Source organism: Hypomesus nipponensis, chromosome 8 (genome assembly GCF_054491055.1).
Source record: "Hypomesus nipponensis isolate SF chromosome 8, ASM5449105v1, whole genome shotgun sequence".
Lineage (NCBI taxonomy): Eukaryota > Metazoa > Chordata > Actinopteri > Osmeriformes > Osmeridae > Hypomesus > Hypomesus nipponensis.
In genome coordinates, this window is record NC_140368.1 from 4105129 (window position 1) to 4128377 (window position 23249).

The 23249-nt window shown below is 42.9% G+C and overlaps 1 protein-coding gene across 7 annotated transcripts in view; it reads right to left on the reverse strand.

Moving 5' to 3' along the window:
- Positions 1–23249, reverse strand: part of eya1 (EYA transcriptional coactivator and phosphatase 1) — a 59310-nt gene that overhangs the window by 25727 nt on the left and 10334 nt on the right. The window contains exons 1-7 of one of the 7 annotated variants that reach the window (XM_084702715.1): positions 17670–18000; positions 9712–9839; positions 8838–8903; positions 7309–7386; positions 5259–5325; positions 4730–4875; positions 3892–4029 (exon numbers count right to left, since the gene is read on the reverse strand). In XM_084702715.1, the coding sequence (XP_084558841.1) occupies positions 3892–4029; positions 4730–4875; positions 5259–5325; positions 7309–7386; positions 8838–8903; positions 9712–9835 (619 nt within the window). In that variant the 5' untranslated portion in view covers positions 9836–9839; positions 17670–18000. Of the gene's footprint in view, positions 1–3891; positions 4030–4729; positions 4876–5258; positions 5326–7308; positions 7387–8837; positions 8904–9711; positions 9840–11451; positions 11834–17669; positions 18001–23249 lie in introns of those variants that run through there. The other 6 variants (XM_084702718.1, XM_084702717.1, XM_084702716.1 and 3 more) reach the window with 6 other exon arrangements.

The following is a 23249-nucleotide window of genomic DNA, read 5'->3' on the forward strand; positions in this document are numbered from 1 at the left end:
TCCCCCACTTCCATCCTTATCAGTGATTGGATCAGGCCTGATGAATGACGGAGAGCAGGGGTGGGGGTGGGGTGGGGCGCTCTCTCAACCATTTCAGGCCTCACAATGTGAAGAACACAAGACCTGTTGTATTGCATGTGAACTACTGGAGGGTGGAGGGGAAGGTCGGGGGGGAAGCGAAAAAAGGAGGGAGCACAGAGAGAGGTATTGGGGTTGAGGTGGGCTGGGGAGAGGAGGAGAGGAGTAATGGGTAGGGGGGGGGGCGGTGGTGGGGGAGATGGGGGACGGAGAAGGGGTTGTGAGACAGCGACATCCTGGCCCAAATGAATATGCATGCCTGACTTCTCTTTCACGTCTCCAAAGAGGCACCTCTGGGCTAATTGAATTATTTCTAAAGGCAGGGTGATAGCATCTAATGGCTTCATAATGTACTTGACGTGAGCTCCAGGGCCCGGGACAGGAGGAGAGGAGATCAGGGAGGCTGTGGGGCACCATGGGGCTCCACCTGTACTCTCATGTCAGCGCAGGGAACAGCAGGATGAGCAGCACACAGCCAGCAACCGCAGACAGCACCGTGACATGATGGAGAGCTCCGCGGGGAAGGAGTGGGAGGGAGGGGGAGGAGGAGGGGGAGTGATGACTGATGAGTGTGCGATTCCACCATGTAGTCCACTGTGACTCCACTGAGTTCACTGGTAGAGTTAAAAGCTCCTCTGGTTTTCAGTGTGTTGACGGTTTGGAAATAGCTGAGAGGAAATGCACAGACTAATACCCTGCTCTCACTTCCAGAGACACAGTGCCAAGCTTCTTCTCCCCAGCCGAAGTTCTCAGGACTTTGACGGCAGCACTAATGAGGGCTACTGTACCGCTGCCATCTTTTAGAATCCCTCGTGGCACATGGCAGGGCTGCCCACCTCCTCCGAGACAGCCGAGGGGAGATTCATTTACTGCTCCTAAATGGGGGCGTAATTATACCTTTGTTACCCAGAGACAAACAGAGGGGCCGTCCTTTCATCTTGTGGTCACTGGCCCCATCACGAGGGCCCTCCCACACCGTAACAAACGGGAAGCAGCTTTCACCCCAAAAAAGCGGGGGGGGAGAAGAAAGGAGGAGTTGGAGGTGGAGGAGAGGACCTAAGTTGTGGTTCGCCAGCCGTGTAGAGGCTATAGTGGATAGAGGCTAATAAACGGAGCACAGCAGCTCTGTATTACAGAGATGCTCTCATTCATTTGCTTGAGTGGCTTTCCTCAGCTCGCGGCCTTCTAACGTAGACACAGCACAGCCCCAGCTTTTCCTCCTCCACCCTCTGCCAGTCCTGCTATGGCAACGGCTCTCATTCAAACACTGTTTTATTTTGTTTTTCGGAACCCCCGAGGGGACTGCTTCAACCCTTCTGTTAGACTCAGAGAATGCTGAAAGTTCCCCACAGAGTGGAAGTAAAAAATCCACACACGCACACAAAAAAGACAACAAATTAGCCTAATGCACAGTTCAAAAAGTCATAAAAGCTCCCACTCTGGGTTAGAGGGTTACGCTGTGGAAAGCGAGGACCCACATAAAAGCAACAGGGACCCCCGCTAACCCTGCAAGAATGAGCCCATGCTGTTGGGGGTGGAGACCAAGGAGAGGGGGGCTCTTGTGGTTCCCCAGGGGGCATGTTTTCTCTCCCTCCCCCTGTCCTGCTCCAGTTAGCTCACTCACTCAAGACCAGACACCATCCCTCCCTCCCTCCCCTCCCTCCTGCCTTCTGGCCCTCCAATTGGGAGTCCATTTGCTCTGCTTGATCAGTGCTCTTGCCATGGGGTATGTCTATCATCAGTGCACAATATTTGTAGCAGAAGTTTGTACGCCCCACTTGGGAATAGGCTATCAAGTCCAGATGGGCTTCCTTTAAAACACACACAGACTTCAGCTCCTCTGCCCTTCACCCAGCCACTGGGACAGAATGCTGGAACCCAATTATTCACCTAATTAGCATCTGTTCAGAGAACTGCAGCCAGGAGAGTCTATCCAATGCTCACATCATACTAATCACTTTCAACACCGAAATCTCCAAATATCTACACATCACACGATCCCAAACGACGATACTTCTCACTTAGATTACTATAGAAAATTGTTCCAAGCACTATTAACAAGAGCCCCCAGACTGCTATCCCGGCCTTGTCAAGTTGGGTATCCCCACTTCAACAGCTCTCCAAAGCCCCGTGGCATTAGACATGAAAGCTAAGTGTAAAAACATTAATCTAATCGTTGTCCACTTGACAGCTGGACACAGGCTAGAGGCAGAGCCACGGACAGAGACACAGACAGAAGGGGTGGGTGGGTGGGGGGGGGGAATGGGGGTGGGGGGAAGGGTGGGGGGTCTCAGATTTAGGTGGGGGTCTATGATCTGAGCAGACACCCGGTCCTAGGGGCCCAGGCTCCCAAGGCAGGAGGGGGTCGGATCAATAGGCTGGTGTTGAGAGGGGGGCTGGCCGGAGAGTGATGATGATGGTGGCGGTGGGTCTGTAGTGCAGCTCTGGCCTAGCCAACGCTAGTGGTCAATCTGTCATCTGACACGGCTGTCAATTACAATGCATTTAACGCTGTCTGAGGGATCCTATAGGCAGGGATGGAGGGAGAGAGAGAGAGTGAGCTAAAGAGAGATAAGAGAGAGAATATAGCATAATACTCAGAAGACGAATGGGCACATAATACTGTCATCGTGAGTTAAACCACCGCGGCTGGGAAAGAAGCGCATACACAAACTCCCCCTCGATCTATCTTTTCCTCTGCTCTCTCTCTCACTCCCTCTGAGGCTCTCCCTGCCTATCAGAGCGGTGCTGGAAGAGGCTGCAGATCTCAGACTGCGGCCGAGCGTATTTGGTTAAGAGGCGTGGAGGAGAGGCTTCCCCGCGCCACATCTGCTGCTGGGCTCTCGTTATTTATTGTGAGATGCTCTGGAGGCTTTTCAACAACATGTGGAGATGTTTCTACTGTCACACATTAAGCGGTAGAGGAGCGAACACAAAGCCCGGCTAGCAGTTAGCGTCAGCGCGCTAGCCTCACCGCCAAAGAACAGAGAAGGTTTCTCGAACCATGAAAGACGGGCTTGTAGGAAAAACAAGACATGGCAGCCTGCCTGAGCTACACATAAACTAGTCTGGGTAAGAGAGAGGGAGAGAGACAGAGAGAGACAGAGAGAGAGAGAGAGAGAGAGAGAGTGAGAGAGAGAGAGAGAGAGAGAAAGACTCTTAGAGCGCAACTTAGAATTGATCGGTTTCAAGGCCATAAATCGACCGTGGGCCCGGTTTCTTAAACAAATACAAATACAATCACAGGGAGAGAAGAAGCAAAACCGGGGAGGCAGAACACGAGTGGTGCACTTTTAAGTGCCTGCCATTTTTTTCCCCATCTGTGTTGATTCTTTTTAAGGGGAGAGGAAGCCCCCCTGAACGTCTACAGAGGACTGTTGCTGCTGCACAAGGCCATCTGTTTGGGGAGTTGGTGGTGGTGGGGGGAGGGGGGGGGCGGGCAGGGGGGGTGGTGGTGGGGGGGGCAGGGGGAGTTGGGGGGGGGGGGGAGCAGGGAGTGTTGTGAATCAGTCTGCATCTCCCCTCAACCGTTCCTCTTTGAAGGAGACGGCGAGAGAGTTCCTCACCCATCCAAAGAGAAGAGAGGAGAACAGGATGGATAAAACAGGAGAATCAGAGGGAGGGAGATGGAGGAGGAAAGGGTAAGGAGGGGGTGGAAGGTGACATGAAAGTAATGAACACATTCAAGTAAAGAAGACCGAAAGGAAAGAAACCCAAGGAGGAGAGAAGATAGCGCGAGAAGAGTCGGGGGGCTTGGAGGCGCGGTGGGGTTGCAGGGCGACACGTAGAACGGAGACGGCAGAATGTGCTCACCTTGCATCTGGTAGCTGTAGGGAGCCTGGCCAGTCTGGGGTGTGGTGAACCCAGAGCTGTAGCTGAGGAAGCCAGCCTGTCCTGGGGACTGCGACTGGCTCAGCCCCCCTTCCGTCTTTATGCCTGACCACAATGGACCTAAATCGGTTAGTGACACCACATCGGTTTGATGCACAGGCAACAGTCAACACTGAGGTTTGAATTACAGTCACCACGGCAAAGAAGCAACACCGTCAGTCTGTCACGCCACTCTACAATGAGATGACTGACAACAAATACCAGTATAGGTAATGGTTGAAAAGTTTGACATAATGCATTGACTCAATCTCGCTGCTAAGCAGTCCCGCATTGTAAAAAAAATAAAATTAAAAAATTAAAAATATGTAAACGCTAGAAAGAACACTTGCTAGTGTTTGTTAGTCAAACTACCCGATGGTTAGATTGAACCGGACCCAACATAATTTTCTAGGCAACTGCAGGTTTGTTAGCAGTTTGCCATCACTCAAACAAACATAGAAAATTCCATCTTATATTGGATGGTCTTTGGAGGTCAAAGCACTCCAAAGCCTTTGGACAAATAAAGAACCTTGTTAGCTATGTTCTTTGTGTTCTGCACTATGGGTGCCTAAGGAAACCGGTTTTTGTTTTGAAATTTGGATCAGTAATCTTTCAGATCTTTCTGAACAGCATGATAAGCAAATTCTGTTTGACTGAGTTACAAAATATGGTGCAGGCACTAAATAATGACTCAGCCAAGTTCTAAGAATTATCACAACTCACACATATCACAAATGATTAAGTTGTGGACTAGAGTCAATCAGTCCTGTTGAGATCTTACCATAGGCTGGAATGCCGTAGGGCTGACCAGGTTGGGGGTAGCTAGCATAAGCTGTAGCCTGCTGCATTCCTGTGGTGTACTGAGACTGCCCATACGAAGCCATATTTTGGGATGAAGGGTTAGGAAGAATATGTGGATATGGTCTGCTATTTGAGAAAAGAAACAAATGGGGAAAAAGTGAGCGAGGAGGAAAGATTGAAAGAGGAGAGAACATATTTCACCCCAGAAAGCAAACACAAAGTTTGCTCACTGACAAATTCTTTGTGATTCCGCTACTTAATCTTAAATACGGAGCCGAGCTGTGAGAAAGATAGCCATCGAATAGCTGATATAAAGTGCAAAAGAATAATAAATGACAAAGGAAATTTTTTGCAAGATAATAATTACAACAGATTTTGGAGTGCGCAAGCTGCAGACATCCAGGAAAATAAAGCCTGTTGAAACCCCCGATCTAGCAGAAGGATCTAATTAGAGCTCCAAATGAACTTGGATGCTGCTTATTTTTTAAAGAAAATAAAAGAAGCCTTACTTGGAAGGGTAAATCTGTGGAGAGAACTGGTGAGTTTGTCTTGGGCTGAAGCCACTGGTTCCAATAGCTGAGGAGAGTTAAAAAGAAAAGAGGCAAGCACATATTTAAACATTAAGAAATAAGGTAAATATTATCTTTTGCCAACAGAACTTCTGGATTCCAAGGAAACAGTAATTACATTGCATTACTCTATTTATTTCAGTAACCTTATTTAAGGTTGAAAACCGGGGAGCAATAATGAAGTAAAATAATCAGGTAAAAACGTGGGGTTTTTCTGCTGACCCATGCATCTGTGAGATACTTAGCGGCTGCCATGGCAACCGGTGATGTAAACACACACAGGATAGGCTGAATCAGTCTGGGCCTGTGGCCCCGGTGGCCTCAGGCCCTTTGAGCCTAAACCACATTGAAAGTGACATCACTGATTGCAGGTAAGTAGCGCTACCACATAATCATTCCTTCATTAAACACATGGCTTGTCTCAGTGGTTCCCTTTACTAATCACACTTTGGAAAACCTCTTTAACAAGAAAACTAAATGGAATCAGGTGTGACGACTACTGTATATCAAAGTAAAAACGGCACGCTATTTTGCAAAAATTACAGCACACAAGTTAATAAATTACAAATAACTATCTTTGAAGCTACTGTAAAAATGTTCCTTTTGAATTTCTCAAATGTGAGCAGAAACACACATGTAAGTCACTTGTGGTTCAAATCCTAATTTGGTTTGAACAAATTAAAAAGACCAAGATACAAATTAATCAAATGTGAATTAATCGGCACGTAAGCCAGGTTCAAATGTCTCTCTGTAGGCGATTGACATTGATATTTAACATCGCTCTAATTGGTCATGACATGTAAAATAAGGATTTAGTTGCTGGTCTGGGATGGGCTGGGGTGCTTGGGGAATGGATTCTAACTGCATGTAACTGTAACACTTTTCTCACATCAGCGGCACCTGCCACTGGTGAAACATGCACCTCTGAAACAGTGTTCTGGGTTTCCCCACAGAGGATGTAGGGTGTAAGATTACTAAATTTCATTAATATTGTCAAAGACACAAGTCATAGCAGTGATTTATGTGCGTCTAGTGTTAACATATCGGGTACTTAGTTAAACACAATTGAAATAAGGGTAAATTAGCAGAGAGATAATAAAAAGCTAAACTTTTTTTCCATTTTGCGAGTGAGAAATGATGGATGTCGAGATTATAGCATCTTGTTTACATACAACAGATAGTTCCATTCTGATGCAGGCTAACCCAGACAAGGTTGAGAGCAGAAATTAGACGTTTTATCTGAGTCCATCTTAGTTCAAAACATTGTTTTCCAGATCACTTGATTGTGCCACACTTTGGTGGTACAAATACAGTGGTACTGTATTTATTTCCAATGTTTCTTCAGTACTTTACAGTAATAATAATCCTCCAATAATTCTCTACCTCATGCTTGTTCTGTAACATGATGAAGCAGTGCCTTTGTGTGAGTGTGTGGATGTGAATGTGTGTGTGTGTGTGTGTAATGTCCCTGTGCTGGGAGACAGTGTAAAAGGTCTCTCTGACAGGACATGAGGGTAACAGCCCGTGGATAGCTTGGGTTAGACGGACGCCATGTCACTCGACTGGACAGACAGGCTGCGCACATTACAGGCCATAACTCAGCCCTGGCTGGCATGGGAACCAGGAGAACACACACACACACATGCACACACAGGTTTGCATATGCTCACTAGACAAATGAGAGATGTCCCCTCTCTCTATGCAAGTCTATCTCTATCTCTTTCTGTCTCTCTGTCTCTCTCTTTCTGTCTCCCTTACACACACACACACACACACACACACCACACACACACTCCCACACTTCGTATTGGTGTTTTAGCTGCAAGGCACTTCCTGAGGCCCAGCTTATCAGGCAGCGATCTCTGAAGTCATCTCTCTCTAATCAGTTCTGCAGCTGTGTGTGAGAAGTGGTAAGACACACACACGCACACTCACACTCTCACACACACACACACACACACACACGCAATAGTTCCCCCTCCCCCCTCACCTGATCCTGAGAAGCTGTCTAGAGAGACGTCTGCTACCGAGGTGGCGATTTCGGTGCTGCTCATTGGCTCTGTTTTAACTGTAAACAAAGAGGCCAAACCATCACCACGGAGATAGTCTGCTAAAACAACACTACAGCAAACTACACCATGGTCTCACAGTCAATGGGGTTTGACTGTAAGTTACTCGTTATTTTAAATCACAAGCGTCACTATGGAAAACGCAGAGAAAAGATGCACTCCTTTCCCCTGTGGCTTTCATCATATTTTCAACTAAATTAAAATATTTATAACATAATTAACAATAGCATCAGTAAATAAGGTGAAATAAATCTATCAAACAATGTGAGAGGACACCTCTCAAAACCAAACTTAGAGGAGTCAGTAGTTAAAGTTAAGATTGTCAATAAACTATTTGTTCATGCACTTACAATAACTACAACATCAACTTCAGCCCATCCATACAGTTTTTACCAATCAATCATAATAATATGCATTTCCAGTTTAATTTACTTTATCATTCATAGTCACATATTACTTGATGGCTTACCCCGGGGTTTAAATGTAGCATCAGGAAAAAATAGGTAAACACAATCAGATTCATACGCAAATCAGCCCCTGCAGAGCCTGCTTGGGGCGTGCAAGTACTATAGAGACGTCAAAGACAATGTATGGTGTAGAAAGAGTTTTTCTTTTTTTTTTTCTTAAAGAGTGTAGCGAACAACGTTTAACCCTGGCTCGTTTAAAAGCGCTGCCGTGATAGCTCTGCACAGACAATTTCACAGCTATCTGACAGCTCAGGATTCTTTGAAATCAATCCATTTCACTTCAGGCGGGATGGGAAGGGGGAATTTTTTGGCAAAACAAATTCACAATGTGGGCAAGGGAGTTATGCTCAGTGGAATCCCTCATGGTAGAAGAAGCTATGGGCTGTCATGTTTTACATGTTTCTGCTATGCTCTTTTTACAGAAAAACACATGGTGAGTGGTAGCTTCTTTTTTTCTCTCCCTAACAACACACCAACATTTCTTCCTTGAAGGTAGAGATAAAGAAAATAAAGTTCTACGGAGCATGCACAAACGAGCACACACTCAGGTCACAGGGCACACCGTTTCCACCGTGTTTGAGAAACAGCAAGAAACGTCCAAATGAAAAACGAAAATGCACAGTATGCACGTCTGGAGTGGAACCAGTCATTACTAACAAACTCAAATCCAGCCAAGTCTCAAACCATGCTTTAAAAAATAATGTAACACAACAATCAATGTCAAACAGTATTTTCTAAATGAAAGGCACAATATTTGAAGCAACTTTTTCCTTTGTAATTCAACAGTTCTAGATGAGCTATTATTAGGACACAGCAAAATATTTTCAAGTATCAACATATCACTGTATGCCTCGTAATTTGGAAGAGAGTAAAATGTTAAAAAGCACAAAGAGTGCTTTGTCTCTCTTTCTCATTCCCTCTTTTTTTCCGACTGTCCGTAAACACCAAGTATTGTCCTTTCATTGTATCATCAGTTCACAAACCTGTAGCGGACTGTGAACTAGAACTTAACAACCAGTCTGCTGTGGTAAGCATTGTGATGTTATCACCTAAGGGAAAGAGAAAATGGCACAGGACACATGACAATCTGCATTGAGTCTATGGGTTCTTTGTCCTGCATGAGAGAAATATTATTTAGAGCTGCCAAACCACATAGTTACTTTACTAGGTAAAGTACATGATGTGTGTCGTTTTAAGAGCTTGGTATTGGCTTCTAATACAGCCATATCCCCCATGTTGGTTAAAACCAGGACACGGCGTTTAGCTTGTGTCACCTGAGTAAATAGGCCCATACAGTCCAAGCCACATGCAAAGTGCAACCCTTTTCATACCTGGGGCATTTGAATAATTACATGGATGTTTAAACAAACAGCTAATGGACTATCTAAACATTCCCCAGTAGCATCACATTTTACTAAACAGGTTGGTAGAATTTGTTGTAGTCTTTTATTTAGTCTACAGCTAAAAGGGTGGAAATATTTGCAGTGCATTTAGTCAAAGGTATTCCACTACCCCTATGTTGTAAATTATTATTGTATTGCTGATTAAATCTTTAGAAAACTGAAAATAGATCACTTGTTCACCATAGCTGATATTTTATTGCTATTCGAGACCTTGACAACTTAACGGATGCATAAACACTGCAGAGGAGAAACCTTAGGGTTAAAAAGTCCTGCTCAGTTTCTTACTGAGAGCTAGCAGCCAGACCTATTCACTCTCTAGACTTTATATAGAATAGGGGAGAGAGAGAGAGAGAGAGATAGAGAGAGAGAGAGAGAGAGAGAGAGAGAGAGAGAGAAAGAGAGAGAGAGAAAGAAAGAAAGAGAGACATTAGATAGGAAAGCCCGATGCACATACCTTCAGTGCCATTGGGTGTCATGGAATTGTTATTGATATGCGAGTTGTCGAGGTTGGGACCATTAGGAGATTCGCTGCTTCCACTTACTCGGCTGTGAGGACTTGCTAGATCCTGCATTTCCATAGACCTGACGAGATGCACACACGCATGTGCACGCGTGCAACCACACACACACAACCACACACACACACACACAACCACACACACACAGAAACACTAAAATGTAATATATATATATATATATTTCTTGCCAGGAAGAGGGACGTGAAATTAATGGAGGATAAAGCAGTGAGTATACATGTTCTGGCAATCTAAAAGCCACATACAGACCTTTGAACTTAATAATTATAATTACAAATGATTAACAACAGCTCAAAATGAACACATAAATATACATAAAAATCTTCGAATATGTAATAAACGGTAATAAATTATATTTCGAACAGTATGGAAATCCACTGAAGGAACACAGAATGCAATAACTACTACTAGACATGCCAAGAATGGTTCCACATAATTATCACACTACAATGTACAATTACTGACCAGATTAAATAATCAAATGTTTAAAATCAAATAGCAGTAATTAAAGTAACAAGCCAATGTATTATTTATCACTCTTCAATTAATTTCCAATTTCCAATTGTTTTTGATGTACGATTCAGCTTTACTATAATGATTTAGTGTGTGTGTGTAGTGAAGAGCATTCACATATGTTGAAGTGGTTGAAGTATGGCTGATGTGCTGGCTAAAAGTACAGGGCTGATTATAGGAGCCTATGGCTGAGCGCCGGTAGATGGGAAGTTCACGAGGCATTTGTTTGCTCTGGCAGGCTCCTTAATTGTTGCTGTGTTTATACTGAGGACCACACCATTGAAAACATTGCTCTTTCTGCTCATTTGTGTGCTCTGAGGATTTGATTGAGTGTAGACAATAGAGCGGTGACCAGGCAATAGTAATCTGAAAGCACAGCCGCAAATCCAAACTTGCATTTGTCTTTGTCACTGCGCCCAATGCAATATACTGCACTAATTAAATTACGGCAAATGTTGGGTGCATTATACTGCCATCTCCAATTAGATTGAAGGATTTAAGATATCTCTGCTATCAATAAACATCAGCCTTTTTTGTATGGACCGCAAAGATAAATATTTATTTTATGCAAGTGCAATCTTATGGGATGAAAATTACTTATTTGATCACAATTTATATGCATTAGAAAGATTTCAATTTTGACATTATAGGCTAAACAAACAAACAAAATACTGCTAAATCTTTTGTTTTTCTCTACTTGCTGTGGTAATTTCTAATTTGTTTTAATTGATAGCACTATAAGCACTATAATATGTTTAAGTTTAAGTATAACATATATTTCTAACATAGAACTTTCTCCCACCAACTGATATTCTCCCGTGATGATCTTCTTTTCCAACTGAGATATGTATTTACTCCCCTAACAAACAAACCCAGCAGAACTGCAATTACAAACACTCACTACTACTGAAAACTATTAAATGTGTAAAAAAAAAAAAACTCAACTTAAACAATACTTTTCTCAATTTCTAACCCTCTCTCTCAACTTTTTAAAAATAATTCAGCGCTATAGTATTCTAACCACATCTTTCTCCCACACAGCCCACTGGATCAGAGTGGTCACTCACACCAAGCCTGCTCTCATCCAGTGCCCTCAAAGGCACCAGCACTGGATGCTCCTGGCAGGAGCTCAACTCTGCTCTTACCTGGAAACTGGATGGGTCTCAGTCGTCTCAACCACACTGTTTCTCTCTATTTTTTCCACCTGCCCCAGCAGAAACAAAGCCCCTCCTTGTTATTGCAGCTCGGTGTCACAGTCCAGACCCATCCATGACACAATAGATGTCGTCTGAGAAAACATTATTGTTATTCTCAAGCAGAATGGGAAGAGAAGGGGTAGCTTGGAACAGAGGCGCACATTGTCTCTGGGCTCAACCCCTCTTCGCTGTTGTTTCCTCCTCCTGGTCCTCCCTCCCTCCTCCCCGAGCAAGGGGAGTGCAGCCAAATGACAGAAAGGTGATTCATCATTGGTCTACGACAGCTGCAAACTGGATTAGCCCTCCCCCAATCAACATGCAAAGCGGCTTAGCCAAGGTAAGCAGGAAAGGGAGGGGGCGGGTTGGGGGGGGGGAAAGGTGGAGAGGTAGAGGGGTGAGGGTTGGGGTGGGGTTGGAGGGGGGTACAGGGGGTAGTGGTAGGTGGGAGCTCCAGAGTGCCTGAAGTAGCGAGCAGGCTGGAAGATGGGACTTGTTGAGCGCAGGTTAGTCAAGCGTGACACCCCTAGCATCTTCAGCAGATCTTTCATCTCCAATTGACACTATCTGAAATGTATCTGCACTCCCTCTCCCGGCACACTGACAGCTCCTAATGACCGTCAGGGCAGCTTCCCGCGGGCCTGCCCCGGCCTGGGGCCACAGATAGCCCAGCACACGGCTCTCACAGACTTTAGAAGTCCCTCACTCAACCCAGCATAAGGAGAGGGCCCACATAAACACACACCAACACACCAGGTCTCTTTCTAGTTGTCTTTCTTCACAGACGCTCTCTTTCCCTCCCTCTCTCTCTCTCTCTCTCTCTCTCTCTCTCTCTCTCTCTCTCTCTTCTCTCTCCTTCTCTCTCTTTCTCTTTCTCTCTCTTTCTCTCTCTCTCTCTGGTTCTCCTCTTTCTCCTTCTCTTTCTCCCTCTCTCTCTCTCTCTCTCTCTCTCTCTCTCTCTCTCTCTCTCTCTCTCTCTCTCTCTCTCTCTCTCTCTCTCTCTCTCTTTCTCTCTTTCTCTCTTTTTCTCTCTAATATGTGAACACACTATTGTACTAGTGGACTGTGTATTGTACACAAACTCTCTCACGCTCTCGTCACAGAAACACACACACAGGCAAGCAGTGCAGAGGCCCTCAGATCATCTCAGACAATGAGTGAGACTGGAAACAAGAACATGAAGAGCACATGGAGCCACATATGTTTCCTATGACTCTATGAATGCCTCTATTACTCTCCTTTAGCTGACAGTTACATTTTGCTGTCCACCGCCGCTCTGCTCGTCTCCTCCGAACATCAAGCAGAGCTATATACCTGCACGGCCATAACACTACATCAGACCTGACTCCAGCCCACCATGGGAACGTAAGTTCCAAAGAAGGTCAAAGGTATTTAGCTGGTCAAAAAAAGAAAAGGGGGGGAGGGGGGTGGGGGTAAATAGACGTAAAAAATACGTTTTTTTATTTTTTATCCCGGCATGCATTTTAAATGGCTGGCTGTTTACATGGGCAAAGGTAACCTGAGCAGTTTGGTCTTAGGTTTTTTTTTTTTCGCGTCCTTTTTTCCAACGGGATTTGCTTCGCACCGAGGCACAGTCCTCATGAATACTGTTCCAGCTTTCCATTCTCCCCTGTCGCTTTCACTACGACCGACCTGAGCAAAAATAATCTTTACACATCATCTCCGGAACAGACAACGCGAACGTGGGATCTTCTCAGAGACGTCTCACTGCTATGACAGAGGACAGTTTTGTAAAATACAAAGCTCTCTGAAAGGAAAGTGCACTGAAGTAGAGGAAAAGAGAAACTGAATCTTGCCACATTGTCTTGCCAGCCTAGAGAGAGAGAGAGAGAGAGAGAGAGAGAGAGAGAGAGAGAGAGAGACGGGGTGGGGGGAAGAGAGAGAGTGGTAGTTGGGTGAGTGGTGGCTGAGATCTGTATTCAGAAGTTGAGGCCAGTGAAGCCTTAACCTGGTGTCTTAACCACAACCAGCTCCAGCCCGTCAACAGGTGATAGAGGCCAGGTGAGCAGGGGAGTGATAGCAGGGAAAGGAGAGGTGAGGGGGAGAGGGGAAAAGAGAGGAGAAGAGGGGGGTGGGGGTGGGGTGGGTTAAAAGCAAAAACTAACCCTTCTTCTGCACCACTAAATATTTATTGTTTAAGAGACTGCGTTCAGCATCTTTGATGTGCTGTGCAGTTCAACCTGAACTGCCAGATCTTTGAAGGTGCTAGAACAAAGCGGCGCTAGATAAAGCGTTGGAAGGTGGTGTCATCGAGAAAGGAAAAAAAAAAGGAAAAAGAAGAAAAAAGAGGCCCAAACATGCTTCGTTGACTGCTGTTTGCAGGGCCTTTGTTTCGCTTTACTGGTTTCAAGAGCTGCGTTTCCACTGGCAAACACAGACAGCTTTCTAATGCTGATCAGTGTAACATAAAGAGTGTAGCATCCGCTTCGGCGTACAAGTGATCAGTGGATTTACCTGGACTGGGTTTATCATTAACCGTACCTGCACTGACTTAGAGAGAGATTGTGACTATTTTTATTCAAACGTACGACTGCATGTATTTTACTAGGTTACCATAATTCTTGTAACCTGTGGTCAATATAAGATCATACAAAAAATGCATAACGCATATGTGGTCAAATTTACGTTGCATATGTTACTCTGAGCAAATGCAAGATAAAACCAGAATGGGCTTAACTTAATGAAAGTTAATGAAATCATCAAGCAATCAATTGTGTTACTTCTCTCTACTCCCTCCATTCTCAATTGCAAGATTTGCATTTTACAGGCCAAAGACTACATATTCCTTTGAAATATACAGACTATGCAAACCATATGTTGTGAGTTACAAGTTTTAAAAAACAATGCTTTAATCAAAATAACTTTTAAACAACTAATCCCTACTTAAGCTGGTCAGCTGAATCCACATGGTGGCCCAGGAAAAATAAATCGCAAAGAATGTAGACGCAGACAACAATTGGATACAGATGCGATTGGAATTAAGACACAGTTTACAAAAATGCTACACTTCGCCAGTATCTCTGTGCGTGGCAGAAAAGATGAGGGTTGCCTAACAAACACAACACTAATTAACTTAGCATTTTTTTATTCAGACAAAAATCTGAGGATATACTAGCGCCACACAGTGTTTCCAAAGTAAGGCTACAAAGAATCACAATTATTAAAGGTTACTGCTGTGATATTTTAATTTAATTGTTTCTGACACATAATCATGCTTTTTAAATTGTTTTCTTTGCAAATTAAAATACAAACAATAATTTGGTTAGAAATAGAACCCTTGGCATTACTAGTTATGTTTGTAATTTGCTTAGATTTTATCACGCTTAATCTACCAGTGTTTAGTCTTTCAATCATATTTTTGTGTCATATTGCTAAAACCATATGACAGATTTTCCTAAATTGACTTGAGCACATGGCATGAGTGATTTTGGATTTTGTACTCATCTGTAATTAAAAGTCAAATTCTTAACAGATGTGGTGATTTGTTGATGTGCAATTTGTTTCTCTATTTAGTCAAATCTGACATGGGTCTTCAACAATTCACTGAAAGGTTACATTAAATATGTTAATACTGTGCTCTTGAACCCTCCAAATTATTTCCAGAAGGCTAGTTCGATTTTGAGGCCCCATCAAACAAGATTTAAGGTCGACATTTTATCGCACTCTCCCTACCACCGAGCACCCCACAGAAAGAGAGGCACAAACTCTGCTCATTTAACACCACAGATGAAAGGCAATGAAATACCATCAACACTTTCTTATAACTTTAAAAAGGCTTGAGAATAAATAATCTCACAAATGTAAAATGTGGTAAATGTAGTTTATTCCTAAAATTACACAGAAAAAAAGCCTTGGCTAATTTTTTAATGTATTGAAAAAATGTCACTAATACTCTCTTTTAATTAATACATTTATTGAAGTTTTAGGATCTCAAAACAGCAGCCTTTTTTTCCATTTAAATATAAAAGTCAGAAATTTCAGTTACCAAGTTACCTTAAATGACTGACGGATTGGATGCACTGCCTGTTTATACTGACAACTCAGGGGCTTCCATTTACCGTACTCAAGGTAAACATATTACCATTCACAAACAAACACATTAAGGGGGCATTGCTGATAGAGGAGTGAGAATATCAGTCAACTCAGGTCTTCAAAGCCCCTTTCCTGCCCTTTCAGCCACATTTTCTAGATCCAAATAGTGGCATGTTAACAAAATAACACCCCTCTCTATTTAGTAAACAACCCAACCCACTAATCATCCAGTATGGGCTACCAAAGTAGGGGTCTTCCATTTCCTCTCCGTTCTCCCCCCTTTCTCTCCCTCCTTTTCTCTCTCTCATAAACAGCTCAGTGAGGTAGTATCAATTAGCCCTTGTTGTCTTTCATCAGGCGCAATCTCCACTCTGAGAGAGTAGGGCGCCGGCTAGCCCTCCATCCACCTCAATAGGGAAGGCTACAGCCCTCTGGAAAACAATGCCTCCGTCGCCGCCGGCAACCTCCGCCTGCACACACTGGTCTACTGCTGCATGCGGACACACAGTCCTGTCCTATCCAAGCACAAGGCCTCTTGATGCCCTCTCCCTGCATGCGCCTTATTAAAGCAAATAAAGAGAGTAAACAGGCCAAATCAGTCCTCTTATTGGATCTAATTGGATAAACAGGCCTATTGTGTGTGTGAATGGTCGCGTCAGGCTGCCGTGTTTGCTGTCATGTTTGTCTACAGTGTGGCCCTGCTCTGCATGTTGGATCCCCTCCTTTACTACGCCGTAACCTCGCTACTTTGCAGCCTTTCATCTTCAAATGCCACGATAAAGAGAGGTGTTTTCACATGCTGCGAACGGCACATGAAATACACGGGTAAGAAGGGAACACTACAATTTGGAGTTGAAAATCCCTTACGCCGATGCGATTACCCCGTCTGATAATGTGAGTCTATGATCACACACGTTAAGCCCGAACATCCTTTAATTAGAAAGGTATGATTTTTTTTACGGCGAGCCACTCATCTTGACCGCACGCTTTTCCCCCAACAGAGAGAGCTGAATTGGGGGAACAGGCCACTGGTGTGCAGCCCCGCAGCGGCCGGCGTCTGCAGAGACGACTGGACAGAAAGACAGGCCCTCTCTGGGGTCCACATAGCATTCCAGGCCTCAGCAGATGGCATTAGATGTCAACTGCTTTAACTGTGTTGGTTTTGTCTGTTCTGCCAGTCAGAAAGGGACTCCTGTAGGGACTGGTATGTTCTGCCGATTCGAAAATGTAAACTGGAGCACGAAGCACTACTCAGAAACGGACAGATTTTTTTTTTTAAGTTGAGAGTTTATGTTTTAATGCAACTGACATTTTTTCCTGATTTTGTTTGAACAGGTTTGACATATTTTACTATTTGTATCAAGTTTAGAACATGGCTTCACAACAGAGCGATTATTTCCTTTACTAAATGTTTTGTATATATATTTAAAAATGTAAAAATGTAATGACTATATTGGTGACAATAATGTGGTGTGGGACACTAACAATAATATAAAGAAATCAGTTCAAATAATAAAGTATTCAATTAAGTGATCTTATAATTTCAAGATACAGTTGAAGTCTCAAATTTAGATTTCCATGTTATGGCAGGTAGAGTTAAATTATTTTCCAAGATAATCACATTTTGGGAGGTTTCACATTGCTGTGTATTTAGAGTTGTTTTTATGTCTATCACTAAATTATAAGTGCATTTGGATGGTCAAATGAAAACGTCTTACATATCCTACGTTATGTATTAAGTCTTTTTTCATGCAATTAAACTGATCATTTAAAATAAGATGATCATTTATATCTAGGCTAATCGTCATTTTGATGGTCTAGTAGAATAAATACAGATTATTGGAATTGTCCTATCTATGCATGCACACTATTTATTTTGCAATTCTGCTTCCATGATGTCTGTAAAGCCTTTTAGGTCCCTGATGTATGTGAATAATACAACAACTATGTCAACATTGTAAAATGTATATAAAGTAATATAGCATCTTAATACACACACTGCTACAGAGCTAAATCAGAAAAATAAAATAAAATCAGGCAACCTGATACAGTCATAAACACATCAGTAACCACCTAACAACATAAATACTGGCTTTAAAGTTCAAAGTCATACTCACTGCAATTTTGGTTGAATCCAAGTATGTTTTTGTTTATCCCTGCTTATATTTTAGTTTTTAATCTTCTACAAGGCGTCTTTCCAGTCCAGAAATAACAGAGAAAACTTTCTAAATAGAGTTCTTTAGTCTTGGGTGAAATCTGTAACGCACAAATTTACGCTACAAGACAACTTTTTTCTTTTTCATTTTAAGTGTTAGAACCCATGGAGCCCCACGCTGTATCTCAGGAGACCAAGTCCGAGTGAGAACGAGAGTTGTCCGATTACTGCTTCAGGCAGTGACTAGAGAGTGTCTGAGGAAGAGGAAAAAAAAGAGAGAGGGAGGGAAAGAGAGAGAGTGAGGGAGGGAGGGAGGAGAGCTGAGAGGGAGGGAGGCTGCCGTTTTAAAGAGCAGAAAGTTGCTCCATGCTCTCTCACAGGAAGACTTTGGAGCAGGAGGAGGAACTCGGGAGTTCAGCCTCACACCGGCTCTCCATATGTCATTTACTCCCAGCTTTAAGCAATAGAGTCCTCACCAGATTGTATCAGGGATCCTAAGACAATGAAATAGCTGATTGACCCAGCGGACTGTCTGTCCTCTCGATCCCCAGGCTCAGCACACCCCAAGGGCCAACATTTTTCTTCTCTACCCATCCCCCCCCTCCCACACCCACCCCCATCTTTCTTTTTCAATTGTTTTTGTTAGTTTTTTCTTTCCCCCATAATCCTCTTTTTCCCAGTTTCGTGAGCAGCCGAGGCAGTGTCTGGTTTTGGATGTGACATAGGAGGATCGGGGCAGGTAAACAGGGCCTAATCTCATTAGTCAGGTGATGGGGAGGAGGGGAGGTTTCCTCGGAGTGAGAACGGCTGCTTCTGTCCCTTCGGTCGCATGGTGGAAGCCCTCCATCAACACATACAGGCCACGTCTGTGTGCGAGGTAATGACTGCCTTCTGTCTGCTCCAGGTTATTATTCCAACTGCTCAACGCTGCCGTCTCGCAAGGCCAGGCTGCTGATGAGTACATACCATCCTACGCATTCGACATCACATCGACGGGGGCTTTCACTATTGATATGAGCTGAGTGCCTAGCATTTTACATGACTCATTCTTTCTTTATTTTATGCGTCGGCCTCCATACGTGTGTACACAATAAATACGGCATGTGAAATACAGTAGGATGTTATGACTGGATTGTATTCAATACAATAGTAAGGGAATTAACGACGTGACGAGAGAACACAGTGGGAGAAGTGCAATATTACACTCGAAACCCAATTCTTACTCCATATCATATCATACATTTATTAACCTTGTTTGGCTACACACCAGTTCACGATCAGCTGCTGTATACAGTACCTAATGGTTATCCGCTTGTACAAGCACTTGTCTCACTACAGGGTGCTTATACAAAGCCAGTTTGTATACAGTACTGTAAGTGCAGGAGGGGGAAAAGCAATATAATATAAAACCTGATAGCAGTCTTATCACATCTGCTGTGGACGTGCGGTGTTCCCGGTGAGAACAGGTCACCTAGCAAACCCTCCGTTGCACCAGACCAGAAGAAGCAGACTGAAATAGACCCGAGCAGCAGCACTGTGGCTACACGGCAACCCTTCCTTTCTCTACCTACGCGCCTGCAGGTCAAATCCATAGGCTCACGTTTCAAAATCATAAAACAGAATATATTGCCTTTTGAAGAGGTATCTTGATAACTCAATAGACAAATAAATGCTTGGGGATTCTCACATAACTATTCTAATGGCTGTGGGGTACACATGCCAATTGAGTTACTGCATTCACTCTCTCTTGCATTCGATGAGCAGCTGTATAAAATTAGCTTGCAATGTAATTTTGCAAGTGAGTTATTTTCAAATTGCACAGTATAATTACCCAGTGTTGTTTATGTCTAAGAGACTAAACTCCTATTTTCCGCTCCTATGCTGGTCTTCAGCATGTTTCAAATCAAGCCTTGATCCAGACAGATGTATATAAGAAATGTTTTAGAATCTTTATATTTTCTTGTGCTACACAAACTGCTGAGGGTCATCAAATATAGCCTCCCCTGTATAATACAGTGTTTGAGTATTTTTTTTTGCAGATGCACAGACATCTGTAAATAGTTTGGCTATTTCTAGATTATGCAGGTATCGTCTGGAACACTCAGATACTACTTTGAAAAAAGAATTCAGTTGAAAACACTGAAATCATACATTTAAAAGGACAGAATCTCTTCAGTATGTGATGCTAAAACCCTATGTGAGCAAAAGTAAAGAAAATCAACTTTCTACATTCGAACAATAAAATATACCAGCTTGATGGTGAAAAAACCTTGCCTAAAAAGCCACTTTTGTCTCTGCCAAATCGGAGCTTAACAAAAGATGTACTGATACAGGTGGACTGACAACAGTGCTAAAAGTTACTTGCCAAAACCTATATCAAGCACGAAATTTGAGAAGTGAGCGAAGATTAAATGTGAAGCCGTTCTTTATTAAGGATTATCTAGATGGGACTCGATGGTCTTCATGTGGGGCTATAGAGATGCCTGCCTGCAATTAAGAGTGTGGAGAGATCTGTACTGTCCTCCGCTGGCCACAGGTTAATGACTCGACTTCTTAGAAACACCTGAGTATCAACGGCATATCAAGTGTTTTCTTCAAATCCATATACATGGGTCTTCTTATAAAACGGATAAAGGTGGATGATACCAACTCTGTATCGTTGAAGTGGGGATTGTTCTAGAATGTTGTCGTTTAGAATGTTCCTGAAAAGGATTCTGAACTCCCGTGATTTTTCTGGCCTATTTTCACAGGAGGGAACATGTAGGTAACATGAGTTTACATAGCCTGACAAAGGAAGGACTGACACAGTGAAAGGAGCCGGCATGGTGTGACAGGGGATCAAGTGATACAGACGAAACGACATGCTAACACCCCGGTGACACACTTGTAATATTTTCATATGCATATGCTGCAAATTTGTTTAGGTAGAGCTACTACAGTGTTTACACAATGTCACGCTTTGGGGGTGATCGAGTTCCTGTTCTGACATAAGTCTCAGCAAAGCGTAACACCCAAAACCTTCCCCGAAACAGGGAAACCTGAATTTAGGATAACTTTGGATTTTTTTGAACTTTTATATATTTACACAGGCATTACCAGGTGAAGTGCTCTCTTACTGACTAAGAGGAAAGTTCTCGAAACCATAAGGTTTTCTCCCCTCCCCTGACGCACAACAGACTTAAAGTTAACTGGATGGTAATTTTTCAAGTTGCTGGTATTATACGTTCCTGTTTCCCATTGCTGTTTTTATTTGTAGTTTTTGTTTATTGAAGGTTTAAGGTTTCTTGTTCCAAATAACATAACTACTGGGCCATAAGTAAAGCAAAGCGGTTTTTAAAAATAGAAACATAGCTATAAGTGCTTTATTTTTATATACATAAACACTTGATGGTGACAATATTGTCAGTCATGACCTAACTTTATTTCTGAACGAAGCAAACCTTCATTGTTTGGCAACCATAATTTGTCAAAATGTAAATGAAAGGTATTTTTTATACAAAATACAGTTTTTACAGTTTTTAAAAACATAGATTTTATCATTTGTTAGAACTCTCCAATTATATGCTATCCATCAAACATGTAAGAAACAAAGTACTACATTGAATGTTTGATCAACAAAAATAAAAAGCCCTTCATTTTAGTTGAAGAGTCTATCACCATGTGCCAATAACAGACAACCACAGTACAGCATAAACCCATCTATCGAAAAGAAGCTTTCATTTCACTCTAAAGACTATCTTTGATGATGACAAGTTGTCACCACAAAAAAAAAGCAAAAAATGTTGACAGTGCAGACAGATAATTGTGAAGTCCCTCTAGGTAAATTAGTAGCACAGTCAAGTGCTTTCAAGTGGTGAATGAAAGTTAGAGTGAAGCCAGAATTCCCCATAAACAAACATAAGGTTGGTCTGTCTGGCAGTGGAACAAGTGATAAAAGTAAATACACCACATACCTCCACACGAAAACACATTTGAGTTTTCCCTCTGCTAAGTGAATGGAACAAAGACATTGGTTAACCTCAATAGACATTACGTCCTTAAATTAACAATCAAGACTTGATTGTAGCGGCTATGATGGTTTCAAACAAAACACAGGGAATATGTTTTGAATTAAGAGTAAACCCATTTGTTCCTACCAGTGAAATAAAACGTACTGAACTCTGAACAAACTACAGACTGTCCCATCACAGAAACATGTAAACAATTCCCTGACTCAGTACGTGAAACTTCCTCAAGTTGACAGTTGTTCAGTAGACAGTGATAAGTATGGTGTTGTTCTAGTAGAGCAGTCTGCAGACAGATCCCCTGACTGCAGCGTGACTGAAAAGCTGGGGTCTTTATGAGGAGTGAGGCACACCTGGGGAAAGTCTATGAGGACCCCAAAATCCTCAGACAGACACTTTACTGCTCTCCCGTGGCATGAAAAAAAGCCAAACAAGCACACTTCAGAGACCTATTACTCAGAATGAGACATCACCAGGAGGTGGAGTATCACACACGGCATTACACACAGAAAACACAGCCTGTTTAAACATCGCCAAAATCAACGGCTAAAATATGACAGGAAGGTAAATTAACTAGCTATATCATCTAGGAATGAAGCATAGATATTGAATGTGTTCTTTCATTTTATTTGATTGTGGTAGACTCTGAGTCACTGGCATTTAAGTTCAGAAAGGCATTGGCCTCCCAAGAAAGTATTATATAGATGTAAGCAAGATAAATACATAATTGTTAGTGTGTGAAAGAAAATACCGAACGGTAATGCATTTCCATGGGAGACACTAATCATCCTTGCAGTGTGCTCTACTGACTATGCACAAAACAATTTGATGTGCATCAATGATGTGAATGTATCCATATCCAACGAGCATATGTATATATGAATATAGCTAAGCAATGCAAATCATAATCATCACAGAATGATTATTTCAGTTTAGACAGCAATTGTGTGCAGACATGGGTATTTTTTACATGTTCCTCATTAGCTAAAGCCAGTGGAAGGAAATCGGGTGTGTTTTGCTCAAATGTTCATTTGGGCCTTGTGTTGAAGCAACCCTTGCAGAGGCCTCAGAGCTGTGTAATGTATAGGCTGGACAACTCAGCCTGCCAAGTTAGTAGTAGTATGGTGGATGGGCCACTGTCTCCACCAATATCCAACAAGACAACAAAGCTCTCCTCTGCCTCGTCCATTCTGCATCACACTAGTGGCCAGCTAACTGCTTTCATATGCCAATCCCCTCCACACAGCTCCAGTTCACACTCACACATGTTGTTGCATTGTGTAATCGCAGAAATATTGGACCTGTTCATTCACACAACTATCATTTATGATGATGCACAAAAGACGACAACTACCAGATGCCCGTGTCGGTCTTGTTGAAGTACGTGTGGTCCAATTCAGAAGTCTCTAAACTGGATCATGTATTTGGGACCCAAGTGTGTCTTAGAGGCTGCACACTGGCCAGGAGGACATGCCAAAGTTAACAATTAGTCAAATATTTTTCTGTCTTTGCTTCTAAAAAGTAGCACAGACCAAATA